Source organism: Uloborus diversus, chromosome 2 (genome assembly GCF_026930045.1).
Source record: "Uloborus diversus isolate 005 chromosome 2, Udiv.v.3.1, whole genome shotgun sequence".
Taxonomy (NCBI): domain Eukaryota; kingdom Metazoa; phylum Arthropoda; class Arachnida; order Araneae; family Uloboridae; genus Uloborus; species Uloborus diversus.
The window spans coordinates 215,431,937-215,448,428 of NC_072732.1; the positions used below are offsets into that span (position 1 = coordinate 215,431,937).

At 35.0% G+C, this 16,492-nt stretch overlaps 1 protein-coding gene across 1 annotated transcript in view; it reads right to left on the reverse strand.

The window, feature by feature from the left end:
- Positions 1–2,076: 2,076 nt before the first annotated feature.
- The window catches only part of LOC129216796 (macrophage mannose receptor 1-like), a 51,306-nt gene continuing 36,890 nt past the window's right edge, over positions 2,077–16,492 (reverse strand). Inside the window, exons 5-12 of the mRNA XM_054851012.1 lie at positions 15,583–15,679; positions 14,364–14,620; positions 13,131–13,236; positions 12,149–12,301; positions 10,975–11,103; positions 7,435–7,602; positions 3,701–3,766; positions 2,077–3,050 (exon numbers count right to left, since the gene is read on the reverse strand). Of these exons, the coding sequence (XP_054706987.1) occupies positions 2,818–3,050; positions 3,701–3,766; positions 7,435–7,602; positions 10,975–11,103; positions 12,149–12,301; positions 13,131–13,236; positions 14,364–14,620; positions 15,583–15,679 (1,209 nt within the window). The 3' untranslated portion in view covers positions 2,077–2,817. The remainder of the gene's footprint in view (positions 3,051–3,700; positions 3,767–7,434; positions 7,603–10,974; positions 11,104–12,148; positions 12,302–13,130; positions 13,237–14,363; positions 14,621–15,582; positions 15,680–16,492) is intronic.

The following is a 16,492-nucleotide window of genomic DNA, read 5'->3' on the forward strand; positions in this document are numbered from 1 at the left end:
AAATAATTTTGTACCAAATTTCATGAAAATCAGTAGCACAGTTTAGGCGCTATGCGCGTCACAGAGATCCCGACAGAGATCCGGACGGATATCTCGACAGAGATCCAGACAAGCTTTGAGCTTTATTTTTAGAAAATATGTACTGTGCTACGCCAGTGATACACAAACTAAATAAATAAATGAAAAATATAAGCAGAATAAAATATAATAAAATAAGTAAATTAAATTGAAAAGAAATCAATGAATAAATTTAAATAAATAAATAAAAATAAATAAAAAATCCCCCCCCCCCCCCAAATTTTGCTGGCGCAACTTGCACCATAATCCCCCATCTCTCCTGTGAGCACCCCATGCCAAGAATCCCAGTAAACGAAATTTTTCCGTTGATAGACTAGGGGGGAACCAAAACATATTCCTACTAACTTCTAAATAGTCGATTTCGATAACTTACAAATTTTTCTGCGTCACCATTTTCCGTAAGTCGCATATTTGTAAATTGATGTAACAATGTCAAGCCCCGACAGGCTAATGAAAGATTTCCAACTTGATAGTAAGAGAGCGCCATCTGTCGTGTAACTAATTAACGATACTGAAAAGTAGCTGTAAAACTACATTACCAAGTGGCTGAGATTTCGGAATGTTCAAAATTTTCCCTCCTTTGTATGCTAAACTATATATTGAATTCAAGAAGTTTAAGGGGTTACTGCTAAAAGTATCTTAGATTTTTGATGATCTACGTTATGTGGTCAGGAACAAAGGTCAAGAGCTTCGGTTGGCGATAAAGCTATCCCTATAGGTATGAATACTACGTAATTTACTAATAGTGAAACCTTGATTTTATGTTTCTCAAGGGATTGGGTTAAATAACGCAAGAAATGCATACAAAGAAAAAATCAAATAGAAAAAAACTAAAGGAAATAAAGATGACTCTTTCAAAAGTCTGTATCTATATTTTACGACTAGCTGTATCCGCAGGGATTTGCTCGTAGTAGAAAATTAAAAAGTCATTCTATTCACTTGTGTATTTACAAACAATGGATGATGAACTTTTCGCCAATGGCCGCATATGGTAGTTTGCTCGTCCACGTTATGGTAATTTGTTCGCCCACGTTGTGATAATTTGCTCGGTAAAATGTTCTTAAAATTGGAATAGAAAAAGAACAAAATCAAATTTTCGAAAAATCGCTTCGAAGTGCTCACCCCTATGCTACGAACTAATTGTGTGCCTGCCAAATTTCATGAAAATCGGCCTAACGGTCTAGGCAAAAAGTGGTAAATTTTTAATTTTTTTTTTCGAAATGGATTTTGGCATAGTGTGAAAAAGTGGCGTAATGGGCAAGTTGAAAATCTTGAACACTGCTCAATATTCAGTAGCACCCATTTGGCATTCAAAAAAAAAAAAAAGGAAGGAGGGTTTTTTTTTTTTTTTGCTAAAATATAAAATTAAAACAAATTTGAAAGTTCTTGCGAGCATATTTGTCCCCGCACTATGCCGAAATCAATTTCTAAAAAAAAAAAAAAAATAACCCCACCTTCGCCCCACGTCTGTATGTAGAAAAAAAAACCTCTTTTGCATTTTTTAAATTTTTATTTCAGTTTAAAAATTATGTTCTTTTTAACGAAATGATTTTTTGATAATGTATTGTATGACAGTCAATAATGGGTTGTATGACAGCCGACGAGTAAGGATAAGCGTGAGATCGTTAAATTATGTGAAATACACTACGGGCCTAGAAGGAGAAAACAAAGAACTCTTATGTGTCCCAATCGGCTTAAACCAGTGTTTTTCTTAGAATACAATCAAGACACAAAAATACACAACAGTTTTATTCATAGACCAAACAGAAAATATAGGAATAGGTACAATACAAAAATGAAAACCTTTTTCAGACTTAGGCATGATTTTTGAAGAAAAAAGGTAGCAATCTTTAAAATTGCAACACAGATAAAGCTGAAATGTTCAGAAAAAAAAAACGTTCCTTATGACGCAATTGCACAAGTTCTTAAACTTGATTTCTTTGCATTCACTCGTTGGGAGTTTTGTGAAATGAATTTTTTAAATAATAACCTTTTTAAAATCCAACAGTCTGCACCATTAAAGGATATAGATATAGCAGCATTGTCACTCTTTAATCCAGAATTTTTTTCGTGTATTTTTTTATGTGCAAGAAATGCAGAGTTATCCAAAATTCAGCGCACGCAGGGGGTACTACGGTTACGGTCTAAAGTTTCCAAGTTAATGTGCATCGTGTTCAAAAAGTACTTTTAATTAGATCAGAAAGTTCTTCTGCAAGGAATTTTTCTTTTTATTTTTTTACTGGTGATACCCGCACGGCTTTGCCCGAAGTGGAAAACTAAAAGGTCATTTTATTCGCCTGTATATTTACAAATAATGCATGATGAATTTCTCGCCAATTGGCTATGTTCATTTGTTCGCCCATGTTACGGTTCCTCGTTATGATAATTTCGTAATTTAATATTCCACGTTACGATAATTTGCTGGGTAAAATGTTCTTAAAATTGGAAAAGAAACGTAACAAAATCGAATTTTCAAAAAATCGCTTCGAGGTGCACACCCCTATGCTACAAACTATTTCTGTGCCAAATTTCGTGAAAACTGGCCGATCGGTTTGAGCGCTGTGAGCGTCACAGAGATCCAGACAGAGAGACTTTGAGCTTTATTATTAGTAAAGATGTAGAGGATTTATGAATGCAACAAAAGGGAAATCAACAAATTGACATAAAATTTAGCACGTTTGTATTTTGAAACATCGTAATACATGCCAATGCTTGCGAGTGCATACGAGCCAATGCTTGCTAAGCCATTGGCTCGTAGTTGTCATCGTCTTGAACAACACATCTCTGGTCATAGCCTGTTTCCAACTTCAGAGAGTTGGGTAAACGGGACAAACGTTTCATGTGCTTCAGTGAAGAATTCTTGGCTCTTCTCCTTCGTAGCTTGAAGTAGTAAATACAGATGACAATTATTGCTGCTTCAATCAGCAAACAGCCGACAAGTATGCCAACCAAAGTGGGAATGGAGACGCTAGCTGGAAATGTCAAGAATAACAATGAATAGCTCACTTAGAAAAATATGAGAAACATATCAGCAAGAAAAAATAATTTAAATGATATATTGTTGATTTGATAAGTTCAAGCATGACCTTGAGAATGCTTACTTCTTTGAGGGTTATAGAGAACTTTCACGGACGCTACCTTCACGGTAGTTTTGCGAAAGCAATCTATTTCAGTAAAACGTCCCTCTTTCACTGATTTCTCCAAAAAAAAAAAAAAAAAAAGGGGGGGGAAGAAAAGAAAACATTGTCAAGGACATACCCCTACTTATCAGAGTCACGCTATAACAACTACAATAATAATAAACAAAATCGGAAAAATTTCCATAAAAATCTTTTCAAAGAAATGCTAAAAGGTCTAGAGTTGTATGTAAAATTCTTATCAAAGCGCGACTCTACATTTATAGCAAAACAGCGGCAGTTTTTCCGTTTGTTTCATGCACAAAGGCAGTATTCTTAATGTAAGAGATTTTTAACGATAAACTAAGCAAAAAACAATCTTTAAACATGGGGCACGTTCATAAGATTAGCAGAACATATGACGTACTGAGACAAATATTTCAGCTATGAAAAATAATCATAAGTCTCAATTTTAGTAGTAAGAAATTCTAATGAAAAAAACTTACTTTCCCCGTTTTTTGCAGCTTCATGAGTTTCCACCAATGTCCCATTGATTTCTTTGGGTAGTAATACTGTAAAACAAATATTACTCATAAGTATTGAGAGTTTTGAGAAGGGGAAAAAAAAAAAAACAGAATACTGCATGCAAAAGTTTAAAGCAGAGGTTCTTAACGTCTTTGATTAATGGAACCCTATTTAATGTCATCTTTCTTTTCGTGGAACTCGTCCTAAAATGGTTAACATAACATAGCACTCCAGGTTCCCCCGTGCCTACCACTATGTCTGGTTTGACCAGTTGGATAGGGCCCTGGAGACAGCTGTATTGATCGGTAAATTGATACACTAAATGTGCTATACATAATGCATGTAATAAATGAAATCATATTCTGACAGACATGATTTTGCTTGCACAATTTTGAACTCACATAAAGATTAAAAAAAAAAAAAACAAAAAACATATACACATACATGCGAGTTCAATTTATTTCAGGTTCAGCATCAAGTCTTCTGCGGTATTTGTTTTAGTCGACGCGCGTAGTTGCAACAGGTAAAAGAAAAAACACCGCCTTACGGGAACCGGGACGTTTTATACGTTCAAAAAATTGATTTTTCAATTTTAGCTGCATAAAATAAGGCACACTTCCCCAATTCCAAAAATGTATGTATTGTGTGGGTATCAAATTCCGAAAGCTAATTAATTTACTATTTAAAATGTAAACAAAAAAGCCACGCCCCTTTTTAAGGGATGGTATCTGAATTGAATGTTGACACAAACTAATGTTTTCTTTCATCAAATATTTCATGATCCAGTTACTTTTACTCTTTTTTACTTCCTTTTACAAAAAAGGAAGTATTGTATTCGCGAAAAAATTTTCACTCAAAAATCGCCCTTAATTTCCATTTTGCTCACCCCCAAATGAATGTTGAGTTTTTTTTTCGATTCGACCACATGCGGAAAAGTGCCTAAGAATGTATAGACACGCGAAATATCCATTTTGACCATCACCGAGGTAATTACAACGACTTTTCTCGTGACGTCTGTATGTATGTGCGTATGTGCGTATGTGCGTATGTATCTCGCATAACTCAAAAATGGTATGTCCTAGAAAGTTGAAATTTGGTACATAGACTCGTAGTGGGGTCTAGTTGTGCACCTCCCCTTTTGGTTGCTTTCGGATGTTCCTAAGGGGGTCTTTTGCACCTTTTTGGGGGGAAATCATTGTTAATTTCGATGTAAACTCAAGTGGCGTTATAATTTGTCGGACACTTGGCGATATATCGCCAGTCTTTTGGTCGCCAAGTTTTGTCGCCAACTTGGCGACAAATTTGGCTTAGTTTTTTTTTTTTTTTGGTTTCAATTTGGCCATTGTTGGTGATATTTAGAGAATAAATATTGAATCACATTAAAATAGCGAATAATGGGGAAATGACATTAAATTGGAGTAAAAGGAAGTCATGTGATGCACACATCAGCTCGTTTCTATTTACATAACGTAAACTTAGAAAATGCCTCGGCGCAAGCAATTTGGGAAGTGTATCGCATGCTTACCAGCATTGTCAAGATCAACACGTTTTCCCTTTTTTCAGAAAACACATTTTTTTAACTTTAGGTACGCTTACATAAAATTCATATCAATGTATGATAATGAAACTTTGTATTATAACATATACAGGCATTTTGCATGTGTTAAACATATTTTTACTTTTGTTTAGGTACTATTGTATTTTTAAAAGGCTAATTTTAGCGAAAAATATCGTACTTTTCCGGGATTTTATGAAATACTATATTTTAACATTTTTTGTGGTTTTTTAATTCGAAGGTAACTGAAAACTAATAGGTTCACTGTAATTTGTGACCTTTTGCCTGTATAGTATTGAAGTTTAGAGTGATTTAATTCAGAATTGTATTAGCTAAGCGTACCTATTTGCAGTCATAAATTTTCAAATTATCGTGCAACTATATATTTTCTATTAACTATTCAAAAATATATTCATTAAGAAAGAAAAATTTTTTTACTGGTTTATAATGAGAAGATTACATTCTTTCTATACAAAAAAGTTTTTAAGTCACACTTGATTTTAAATCGAATAAACACCTTGTGATTTGCAACTAAAAATTTGACTCTTTTCGTTGCCGAGAACGTCCCGGTTCCCTTACGTGATAATGGAAAATCTTCATCTTTTAAACTGCACCAGAATTCCAAAAACCACATTAGTTTAAGATTCCGTTGTAAGAATGAACCGAATGTTGTGTGAATGACAATTTTGTATTCTTGTACTGACATAGCCGACAACAAATATATTTTTCATCCACAATTTGATATTTTTTCTGCTGATTATATGGAAAATACACTGCAAAAGCTTCGTTACAAACTTATGTGTCATCGACTTTTAGTGAATAATTTAAAATAAATCAACTAATGTAAGTTTGGCAGAACCCTTGCATGAACTCCGTGAAACCCTGTGGTTCAGGGGAGCAGAATTTCAGAAAATCTGGTTTTACGAAAGAAATATTTCTTAAAAAACTTTCAGAATAGGAAATCCAAAGCACAATAATTATAGTTTTATGTGGTTTAATAGGGTTGTCTTACAAAACCAAGCCCTTAAACGCCGCGTGTTTCCATTCAGCAATGTACCCAATTTAGTCTTTCAAAATATTTTGAGGAAAACGTTAAACTTCTGCTTTTGCTTACAGCCAATATGATTGCATTAAATCACTTTTCGTCTTGTGAGTTGCAGCACTAGTGCTGTGGGAAAATATTTTTTTCTCGGATGATCCGAAAAAATCATGCGTGTATGTGTGGTTTCTTAGGAAACAAATCTTTGTCTTTTACAGATTTTAAGTATTACTTTTGACGCGAGATATAGAACTGCCACCTGTTTGAAAAAAGTCTGATTTTCTGTGGAATGGCTCACATTGTTTTCATCTTAAACTGACACTAAAAATAATTTTTGCTTTTTTTCGCTCAGTCTCGTCTTTTTGAGCTCAAATTTATTCAACTAGAGCTCAATTTTCAATTTCTCCGAAAGTTGAGCTGAAGTAAGTTGATTTCGTGGAATTATGAAATTTAACGTCCTCTATTAGAGGACATCTGATTGCTTTGCTATAATTACGATGACCCCCTTAGAGGTGCCAGCAAAGTATTGTAGTAGAACTTCCTGATTTGTTCTTATGAGGGACAGCTAAGTGTTATGCTAGAGTCACCATGTATCTTCAGAGGGGACAGTCGAATGTTGTATTGGAACGTTATAATGTCTTCTCAGAGTGGACAGCCCAGTGTTGTGCCAGAATCACGATGTCCCTTCAGAGAGGACAGTCGAGTCTTGTGCTACTCGCAGAATCTCACAATATACTCTTGGAGAAGACACCAAAGTGTTATAACGGAATCACCATGTCCTCTCGGAGGTTACAGTCAAGTATTGTGCTAAAGCTTCATGTTGTCTCCTTAAAAAGGAAAGCTGAGTGTTTTTCCAGAATCATGGTGGCTCCTCCCTCAAGGGCAGCCGAGTATTGTGCAAGAAACTAATGATGTTCACCCAAAGGAGACAGCCGAATGTTTTTCTAGAATCATGATGTCCCCTCAGAGAGGACAACCAAATGTTGTGCTACAACTGCAATATCCCTTGAGAAGGAACAGTGTTGTGCAAATGATTAAAATTTCAGGTCACCCGTGAAAAACATTATTCATTTCCGAGCGTTGCAAAAAAGACAATTCAGGATTAAGTATTAAAAACTTACCTTTTTTGATAGAGCAAATAAAACCCCTCCTTTCGTCGCACTTAAAATTATGGAACTTCATGAATAACGTATATACCATGGAACAGCTTTCATCGTCCCTATTAGGTTCACCTGAATCCCAGTTCTTGAAGTCAAATGGTGTACGGTCCGACCAAACAAATTCATTTCCTAATTTATGAAAAACCACCATGCAATTACGATTAATAGGAAGTTCAGCATGTAAGAGTGATCTCATCAAAAACAACCCCGTTGTAAAAATTTCCCCGCCAAGAAAACCTTTAACTTTTCCGCACAAAAAAGAAAACCTGTATCCTAAACCCAAAAACCCTCAGCCATAAAAAGTTACGATATCTAGTTTGGCCGCCAAGTATCTGCCAAACTATCATCCTCCCTCTTCTGCTTTTTCATCACAGCTACTTCCATTAGAACCTTCTCCCACCTTCAACTCCTCAGAAATATGGATAGATCTTTTAAATTCTTTATCTGGTTTGGCGGGAAGCTTTTCAAAGTGAAGTGGTTGCTTGGTGAGCAAAAAGCTTCCCGCCAAACCAAATAAACAATTTAAAAGATCTATCCATATTTCTGAGGAGTTGAAGGTGGGAGGAGGTTCTAGTGGAAGTAGCTGTGATGAAAAAGGAGAAGAGGGAGGATGATAATTTGGCAGATACTTGGTGGGCAAACTAAATATCATAACTTTTTATGGCTGAGGGTTTTGGGGTTTAGGATGCAGGTTTTCTTTTTTGTGCGGAAAAGTTAAAGGTTTTCTTGGCGGGGAAATTTTTACAACGGGGTTGTTTTTGATGAAATATCACATCTTTTTGCATTGATATTATTACTGTCTGTATTTTTAGAATTGAGAACTTCAAGTCAGAAAATTTTCAATTGAAAAACCGCTGTTTTGTGTTTTTAAGGAACAATAATGGCTAGCCTAATTTTACGTCAAGTTATTTTATGACTATTAAGATTCTATGTTTATTTTGTGAGAATTGGGCGGTTTAAATTTATTGCAATCCTTGTATCCTCTTTGTTGCAAAGAAAACTTCTTGGATAATAAAATACTATATTTTAAATTATATTGTTTTCAAGTATTTTACAACTTCGCAGTATATTCTATTACAGTTTCTTTATTTGACAGATTATTCAACATTTTAATGAAGGTTTCTTTAAATGTTTTACAGCTTGAGGGCTATTTTAATCTAGCTTTTCACTTTTTGTTTAATTACATTTTTTCTTAAATCGTGGATTATTTTACGTTTTATGGGATAATTTAAATTGTTTGGTGATTTATCTTTTTCTTGATAGAAGTCTTTGTCTTGTTTAATACCTAGTTTTGTTTAAAAGTTCATTTAAAAAACGAAATAACGCATGTGATCACCAAGCAAAAGAAAAAAAAACTAAGCCATTAAATATTTTAAGTTTGAATGTGTCAGAAGATCTATACAACTTTACTCAATGTCAAATCGCGGATATCCCAAATTTGCCATAGCGAATGCGCATGTTGCGCGCGGACTAAGCTCATTAAAAGTCTTACTTACATTAATTGCAAAAAAATTTTCAGCTAACAAATTACTGCAAAGCACGGATATCCACACACGTATTTCAAATATTTTCAATTCATTATGTGTTGTTTGTGAAAAATCCATTAATTTTGAAAATAAGCAAACCAATAAAAAAGTGCTATTTTTCGCTTTCAATTAAAAAGTTGTATGTGCCGTATTCATATGCGTACAGTTTCATATAATTTGTCACGTAAAATATTGTAATGGTTTAACCCCAGTTTCGCGCCGATATTTAAAATTTCTTCCCTCCATAAATATATCAAAACTGAAAAACAGGGGGAAGGAAATTTCGTATCGGCAAAACTTTGGGAAGGGGGCGGGGGGGGGGGGAGGACAGCATTCTAATCTCATTCATTAATTTGTTTCTCTGCTTAAGTATAAACAAACAATATAGAATCTGAAAACAGAAAACCCAATGAGCTAAGTCTGCGCGCATCTGCAGTCGCTGTGGCAAATTTGTGATATCCGCGATTTAACTTCTAGTTGCAACTGTTGGATATGTTTTAGTTTTGATTGAATTTCATTTCCTTAGACAACTTTGGAATAACTGTTAGGTCTGTTCTAACCTTGCAATTGCAGTCCGAGATAAACAAACCCTATGAGCTGAGAGTAAGTACATAAGAATTTAGGGAAAATTAGTGATTTTCAAACTTCAATTACTCCGGCCCATGATGTTCCTGGGGGTTGAATTTTTGTATATGTACTCAATGGCCCCCCAAGAATATGTATACAAAAAAATCATTACAGTAGCCTCCCGAGGGGCTGTGATAGAACCCCGGGAAGGTACAATTTGGGGGGTAAAAACGAGGGGGGAAGGGGAGGGTGGTCAAATGGCACAAAAGGCACATCAGTAGAGCACAAGGAATGTGTGTGCGAAATTTCAGCTTGACTCCTTTTTTCGTCTGGGCTGTAACCCTGTGAAAGAAAGTGAAAACTTTTTTGAACATCGAGTTTATAACTTTAATACCTCCTCCCCCTGATAGTCCAGGGGATTGTATTTTGGTTTACAGCGTCAGGGGCCACTAGAGATTGAGTGTACCAAAAATCAACTCCGGGGGTCTTCATGGGGCTGAGATACAAAGGGATGAAAAACCGAAAAAACCTCAACTTGCTCTGTCACGTAATCTTGTTCTTGGTCGCTTTTTTTCTTTCGGTCTTTGGCGGTGGATTTGCTTCTGTTGGCTACTGACGTTTGGTTTCCTTGGCGGGGCGGGACGCTCCCGCGTCCCGTGATACTTATTCCATGTTAAATCATTTCGCTATTTAATTTGTATAAAATACAACTTTCAAGAAAGGACGTACTAATGTATATCATATTGCTCCTGGTTGTACAGAAAATCAATTTCTCATTTATAAATAATGATCTGGAAAACAATTGACTACGCATGTTGACGGCTAATGCTGTTTTCTGTCTTATAATTTAGTCTATACTTTAATTAATAACAAAAAATTCAATTCAAAATATCTTATTACGCAAAAATGTGTTTAAAAGCATTTGAAACAAAAAGTTCCATCTAAAACTGAACGAGCTTACTTTACTATATAGGAGAGAATGGAGACAGTTAATTACCTTTTTTGTTGGAGCTTATATCCCTTACTTGAATCGATGAAAATAAACGATCTCGTGTTACATATTTAACAAGCCCTTTTCCCGTCAAAATGCTATGGCTTTTTGTAATTTATTGATTGTAGTAAAACATTTTTAAGAAAACTAAAATTAGGTAAAATGATCAAATCTCCTTTATACAAGAAAAAATGATCCAACAGGACAAGTTCATTCTTTTAATGATTATTCAGATAGACTCATTTTTGCTGCTTGCTTGCCAATTCTATCCCAAACGTGACCAAAAATGGAAAGTTTGTAATTTTACGATTAAACTGTTTCTGTTTTTTAACGATCAACATACTAGTAATGAATTATCATATAGGTATAATCCACACTGTAAAATAAAAGATTTGTTGACGTCTTTTCAGCCCCTACCTCCTTGTACTTTTCGGTGAAGTCCCATGTGCAGTTGAAGTCCAAAATGCAGTGCATCTTTGGAATACAGAGCAAATTGGTGCAAGACGTCTGCTTCTGCTTGAGAATGGATGCTTGCGAGAGTTCCACCTGATCAAGTAAGAGATAGTAATACATTATTTGCATTAATTTTTCATATTTACAAATTTCATGTAAATTGTAGAGTCGTGCAAGAAAAAAATGAAACAACTCTGCCGCATTTTAAGACTTTAAGGTGTTTTTGAATAATGTATTCTATGTAACTCAATTATTAATATGTTGTTAAGGTGCTGTGTTCATATTACGTCAATGTGACTTCAACATATCATCGACATCTCATTATTGTCACGAATTTGATGATGAATCGTTGGTGACAAAAGTTGGCAATATATAGCCAAAGTGCTCGCCAATTTTTAACGTTAATTCATTCTCCATTGCAAGTAACATCGATTCACAAAAAAAAAAAAAAAAAAAAAAAAAAAAAAACCTTTTTAGTGCTTCTAATTTGAAGGCTATGCCATATGCACGTGAGAACGTGTAGGAAAAGTAATGTCCGCATTTATTCGGGGGTGAGTAAAATGGAAAATTTGGCAGAAATTTGAGAGAAAAAAAGCCTTCTTGTGTTCTTTTTGAACTTTCATTTTCAGAGGGGCGAAAATTCTAAATTTGGCAAATGGAACCATTCCAAATTTTGCCGAATTATTAAAGACTTAAGTTCATGCAATGAAAAGGAACAATCAGGCATTTATAAGCTGTGTGTAATATTCTGATTCCAAATTTTCCGAATTGCCAAAGTTTGCGAATCAGACATTTTTGGGAGGTCTCAGTGTTCACCCTTGACTACCCATCGGAGCCTCTCAGAGTTTTATGATTACAATACTTCGTTTACTTAGTATAGCTTGACCGCGGAAAGATGACGGCAGAAATGGCAACGGAACGGACCACTTCATTTTTAATATACCTGTATACGTGTATAATAGGTAGAATCAGCGTGTTCGCGCTAGCAAGGAACACGCAAGCAGTAAAGGTTTTACTGATAGCGCGTTCTCGTTGACCAAATAAAGTGTTCTTTTTCGCCTCCGCATTATCCGCCATTTCTCCGTGGTCAAGCTACAGAAGGAATTAAAACACAAAAATTTTGATTTTTTTCCGTTACCTTTTTGTAAACACATAAAGCTCGCTTCGTACCACGTGACAGATTTTTCTGTTTCAAAGAAGTAGCACATGTCACCACCGAGATCTTTCCACCCTTCTGCTTCTTGGGGACAGACAGCTCCTTCTATAGAGGGTGTCAACAACGGCGGTGTATCTTTCAAAATACAAAAGAAAAATGCAAACGTACATACGCACAAATATGGCATGGTTAGAAAGAAAATGTAGTCAGTTTGTCTAACTCAGTAAGTTGACGTTTTCCGAAAATTTCAGCAAAAAGTTCAAGATTACGTAGTTTTTAAATTTAAGGGAAAGATATGTATTCCAACATGTACGTACAGGAGACTAGATACAGTTGATATATATATATATATATATATATATACAAGGTTCAGTTGATGTAAAGGCTTTAATTTTCAAATGTGTATATGCCCAGAACTGAGATCTTTAGGAAGAATCCACACTTCAACAGACTTTGTCTGATTTGACCTTTGTACACGCCGTAGAACCAGTTTTTTTTTTTTTTTTTTGTTTTAGAGTTATTCCTGAAAAAAGTTGTTTGTACTTAAAAGTTAATTTTTATGGTTCGCTTTTAACGACCATGTGAAGTCTTTAAGTGATTATATGATTTATGGAACATGTATTCATAGTGTAAAGTGGTTCAGATTTAAACACATGAAAAATGCTTCCGAAGTTCTTATCAGAAACGTTTAAAAATGGTTGTCACAACACTGACAACTTTTAAAAAGTTCATAAAATGAAGCCTGGATGAGTAACAAAGGAAATAAAATGTCAGCCCAAAAAAAATTTGGTTTAGGTATGAAGAGAGTTAAAAATACTTCCCACATGCAAAAAGTCTTTTATATTTGAGAAAGCCTCATACAAATTTTATTTTGTTAAAAAATAGGTTGCAATAACTTACCAGTTAAACTTTCACACAAAAAGGCATACTTCCTGGTACAGATATCGGTACCCCCAATTTTGACCATTAAGTCGAGATGCACACGTTCCCTCTGTCAAATATTGCTTTTGTTTGCTCCATCTATTGTATCCTACGAACCATCCGGATGACCACGTTTGGACGTTGGATTCCTAAAATCAAATTTCTTGGTTAAACAGTTTTTTTCTGAGCCTTATCCGTTGCTTAAACTAGTCGACGTAGATAAAAACCAACTAATGTGCTGTCGCAAAGATAAAACACATGTCAGTCATTGGAGAAACGAGTCCATTCCAAAAAATAGGTAGAGAAGGAATAAAAGACATGTGCCGTATTTACAAGTTTAGCGACATTTTACCGATATGAATGTATTTCCTTTAAAACAAGTTTTATAAAACTGAAAAGAATTTGTTAATCGAAGCCACAAAAAAAAGTACAACATTTTCGAAAACTATTAGGAGTTTAAAATCAGCAGCATTTATTCTATTACTTCAATGTATAATGTAAACGAGATTGTTGTAAATATCTTGATAGAACTAATGTAATTATTTATTCATCATTTGCTGATTGAATTTTATTGATGTTTATTTTTATTACAAAGGATGAAGTAAATAGTTTTGATGGTTATTAATTAAAGCTGTTAAACCAGTGGAACTAAAAACATGTATTTCTAATTTATTTTCGTTTTGTGATTTTTAATACTTGAAATGTTTAAGTTGGTGCAATAGCTACCTTTATCTGACTTGTAGTAAAAATTAATCTTTGCGTTCTCTATTGTAATCGTATGCTCGCCAGTTCGTTGAATTTCCCTCTTGGTATTGCACCTTCATGAAAATAGACTCTCCTAAAATTAGTAGTGGTCAAGGGTCATCTCTTGATTACCTGAATTTACCACTTATATCCTGCTTCACAAGAATTGAGAGCAGAACAAAGAGGGTTCCTGTTTCGTTGCCATTTTTTTGCACTTGTTAACATCTCCTTGCTGAATTGACGATCTTGATCATCTTCTAGACCGAAATTTAGCTGGCCAAGATTTTTTTTTAAATTCAATTGTGTTCCGGCAAAAACTGCCGCTTCCATAAAGTTTACTCAAAAAGAAAGATCACTTAAAGTATTTTTAGAGGATACCATTTTCAAAATATGGAATTTTAATACAAATTGCAAGACTCGAGACATGCATTTATTTACGAACGTAAGTTGCTTACGGAGACAAAAAAAGGAAACATATTAAAATTTATAAGTGTACATTTTACGTATTTATAAGTGACAGCTACTTTCTTACTTTTATTGAAATCCCAATCCATACTTTCTCTGTATATTCTTTGAGCATATAGTCGAGAAAATAATCAGTTCTGATGTCTCTAATAGTAACCAGATATCCAGAATAGTGATCTCTGCAATAGTCTTCGGCTTCTTTCCAGGTTTTCTTTTCTTTGATTAAGTTATAGCAAGAATTATGAAACTTCCATCCTGAATTATTATCTTCCGAGCAGTATCTTGCGTCCAATGGTACGTTGGCGACAGAATACTCGATTGTATCTAATGAGAAAATAAATAATCAAATAATAGTCAACTGCATACTCTTTCATATACAATGGGTAGGGTTGGGACGAATAACCGACATTTATTGTATCCTCTAGAGGTAATACAATAGTTGCGATAAAAACCTGGATTCATTCTAGAAGCAAAAGTTTTACGTCGTGCGGCTCTAATAAGTTGAGGCCCGACCCTGACAAGGTAAACTTCTTTATGATAAAATTAAGGAAGGGTCATTGAAGGTGAAATTAATCTCTGTTCAATGAATTCATAGACAGAAAGTAACCAAAAGGTTTTAGAAGGTTTGCTGCTTGACAGAGATTTTGGAGATTTTCTCTTTAATAAAAAGGTTAGCTAATAGGATTCGAAATCGTTGACTGCTTGGTACCAATTTGTTCTTGTACAAGCCAAACATGTGATTGAGACTGCCAAATGGCGATGTATTTGTTCACATCTATTCTATCTTTCCCGTGAACGCAGTATAGATTACTTTCGTAGTGGTATTGCAAAGGTATTCCAACTCAAATTTTCCTTTTTCCTTGAATTTCTCCCAAAAGAATTAAACATTGTCAAGCTCAAATTATCACAGTCGCTTTGTACCATAGGCCTTACGCGTGTATACTACCCAATGCCAACGAAAGGCCGTGTCAGCCTAGGAGCCCGATTTGGAGCTCTAGTTGCATTAATTTAAGAAGGTTTATGGGGGGGAGGGGATCCCTCTCCCCAGCCGGGTAACCACAGTGACTAGGGCTCTCGGTGGTCCTGACATTACCTATTGACCCTACTGTCATGAAAGCAGAACATGCGCAAGCGCAAAACGTGAGAGGTGAAGCTATCGTTGCTGTTGCTTCTGAAGTGAATCCATAATTAGTTATTAAATCCAAGAATCCGATACTAGTTTTGCGCATTGGCAAAACGCTAAATTTTTTCGACTAAATGTTTACTGGTAAAGAATATATTATTACCTTTTTGGCAAATGAAAGGAATATCAGCATCACATTGAAGATCGTTCCATTCACCATTCCGTGGATTCGGGAAAAATCTTAATTCAACGCAATCTTCCTAAACGAAGAAAAATACCAAATTTATTGCTCTAGATCTTAGAGCAGGAACTAAAATGGAGGGAGCAAGCCCAATCATTATCTTAGCCAAAGCTGAGGAAAATACCCCAAGTCACGTGACTCAACACCGACGAATGGGTGACACGTTTTGCGTGAAACTAGCGAAATTTCTCTCTTTCTTTGCTTTTAAATCTATCACGTGACTTGGGGCCTGGGTTTCATGGCTGAAAGTCCTCACTCCCTCTATTTTATCTATTCTCAATGCTCTAGATGGATTTAGAGAAATGTTTATAAAATGCACTCAAAGCGTAATTTTTGATAATAAATTACTCCCTCAGGTAATTGAAAACTTTCAATACTTCATGTCTAAGGGTCGGACCATGGTGTAAACACAGGGGACTTCAAACTTTCTAATGCCCATTTTTTTCCCAAAGGGTTGTCCATTATTCATCTCACACTTTTTAAATAACATTTCACCCCTCCCCCCCCCTCCTTCCAACCTGTCACATATTTTTTTCTGAAACATTCTTATTTTAAAAAAAAAGCGTGATTTCACACTTCTCGTTACTCCTCCCTCTTGTCAAATACTCATACCCCATCTTAGTGGGACTTTATTTGTGGACAGCACCTAAAAATTGTTTTGTTCCCCCTCCCCCGCCTTCAATTTTTCATAATAATCAAATTTCATCCACGATATTCTGCAGCTATAATTTGTTAAAGGGTTAGAAAAACAATTCCTTATTTTATGAAAAGTAGTTTTTATATATTCTATACTAACAAAAGGTGTAAGTTGAAATTTGACTTTTTTTCCGTG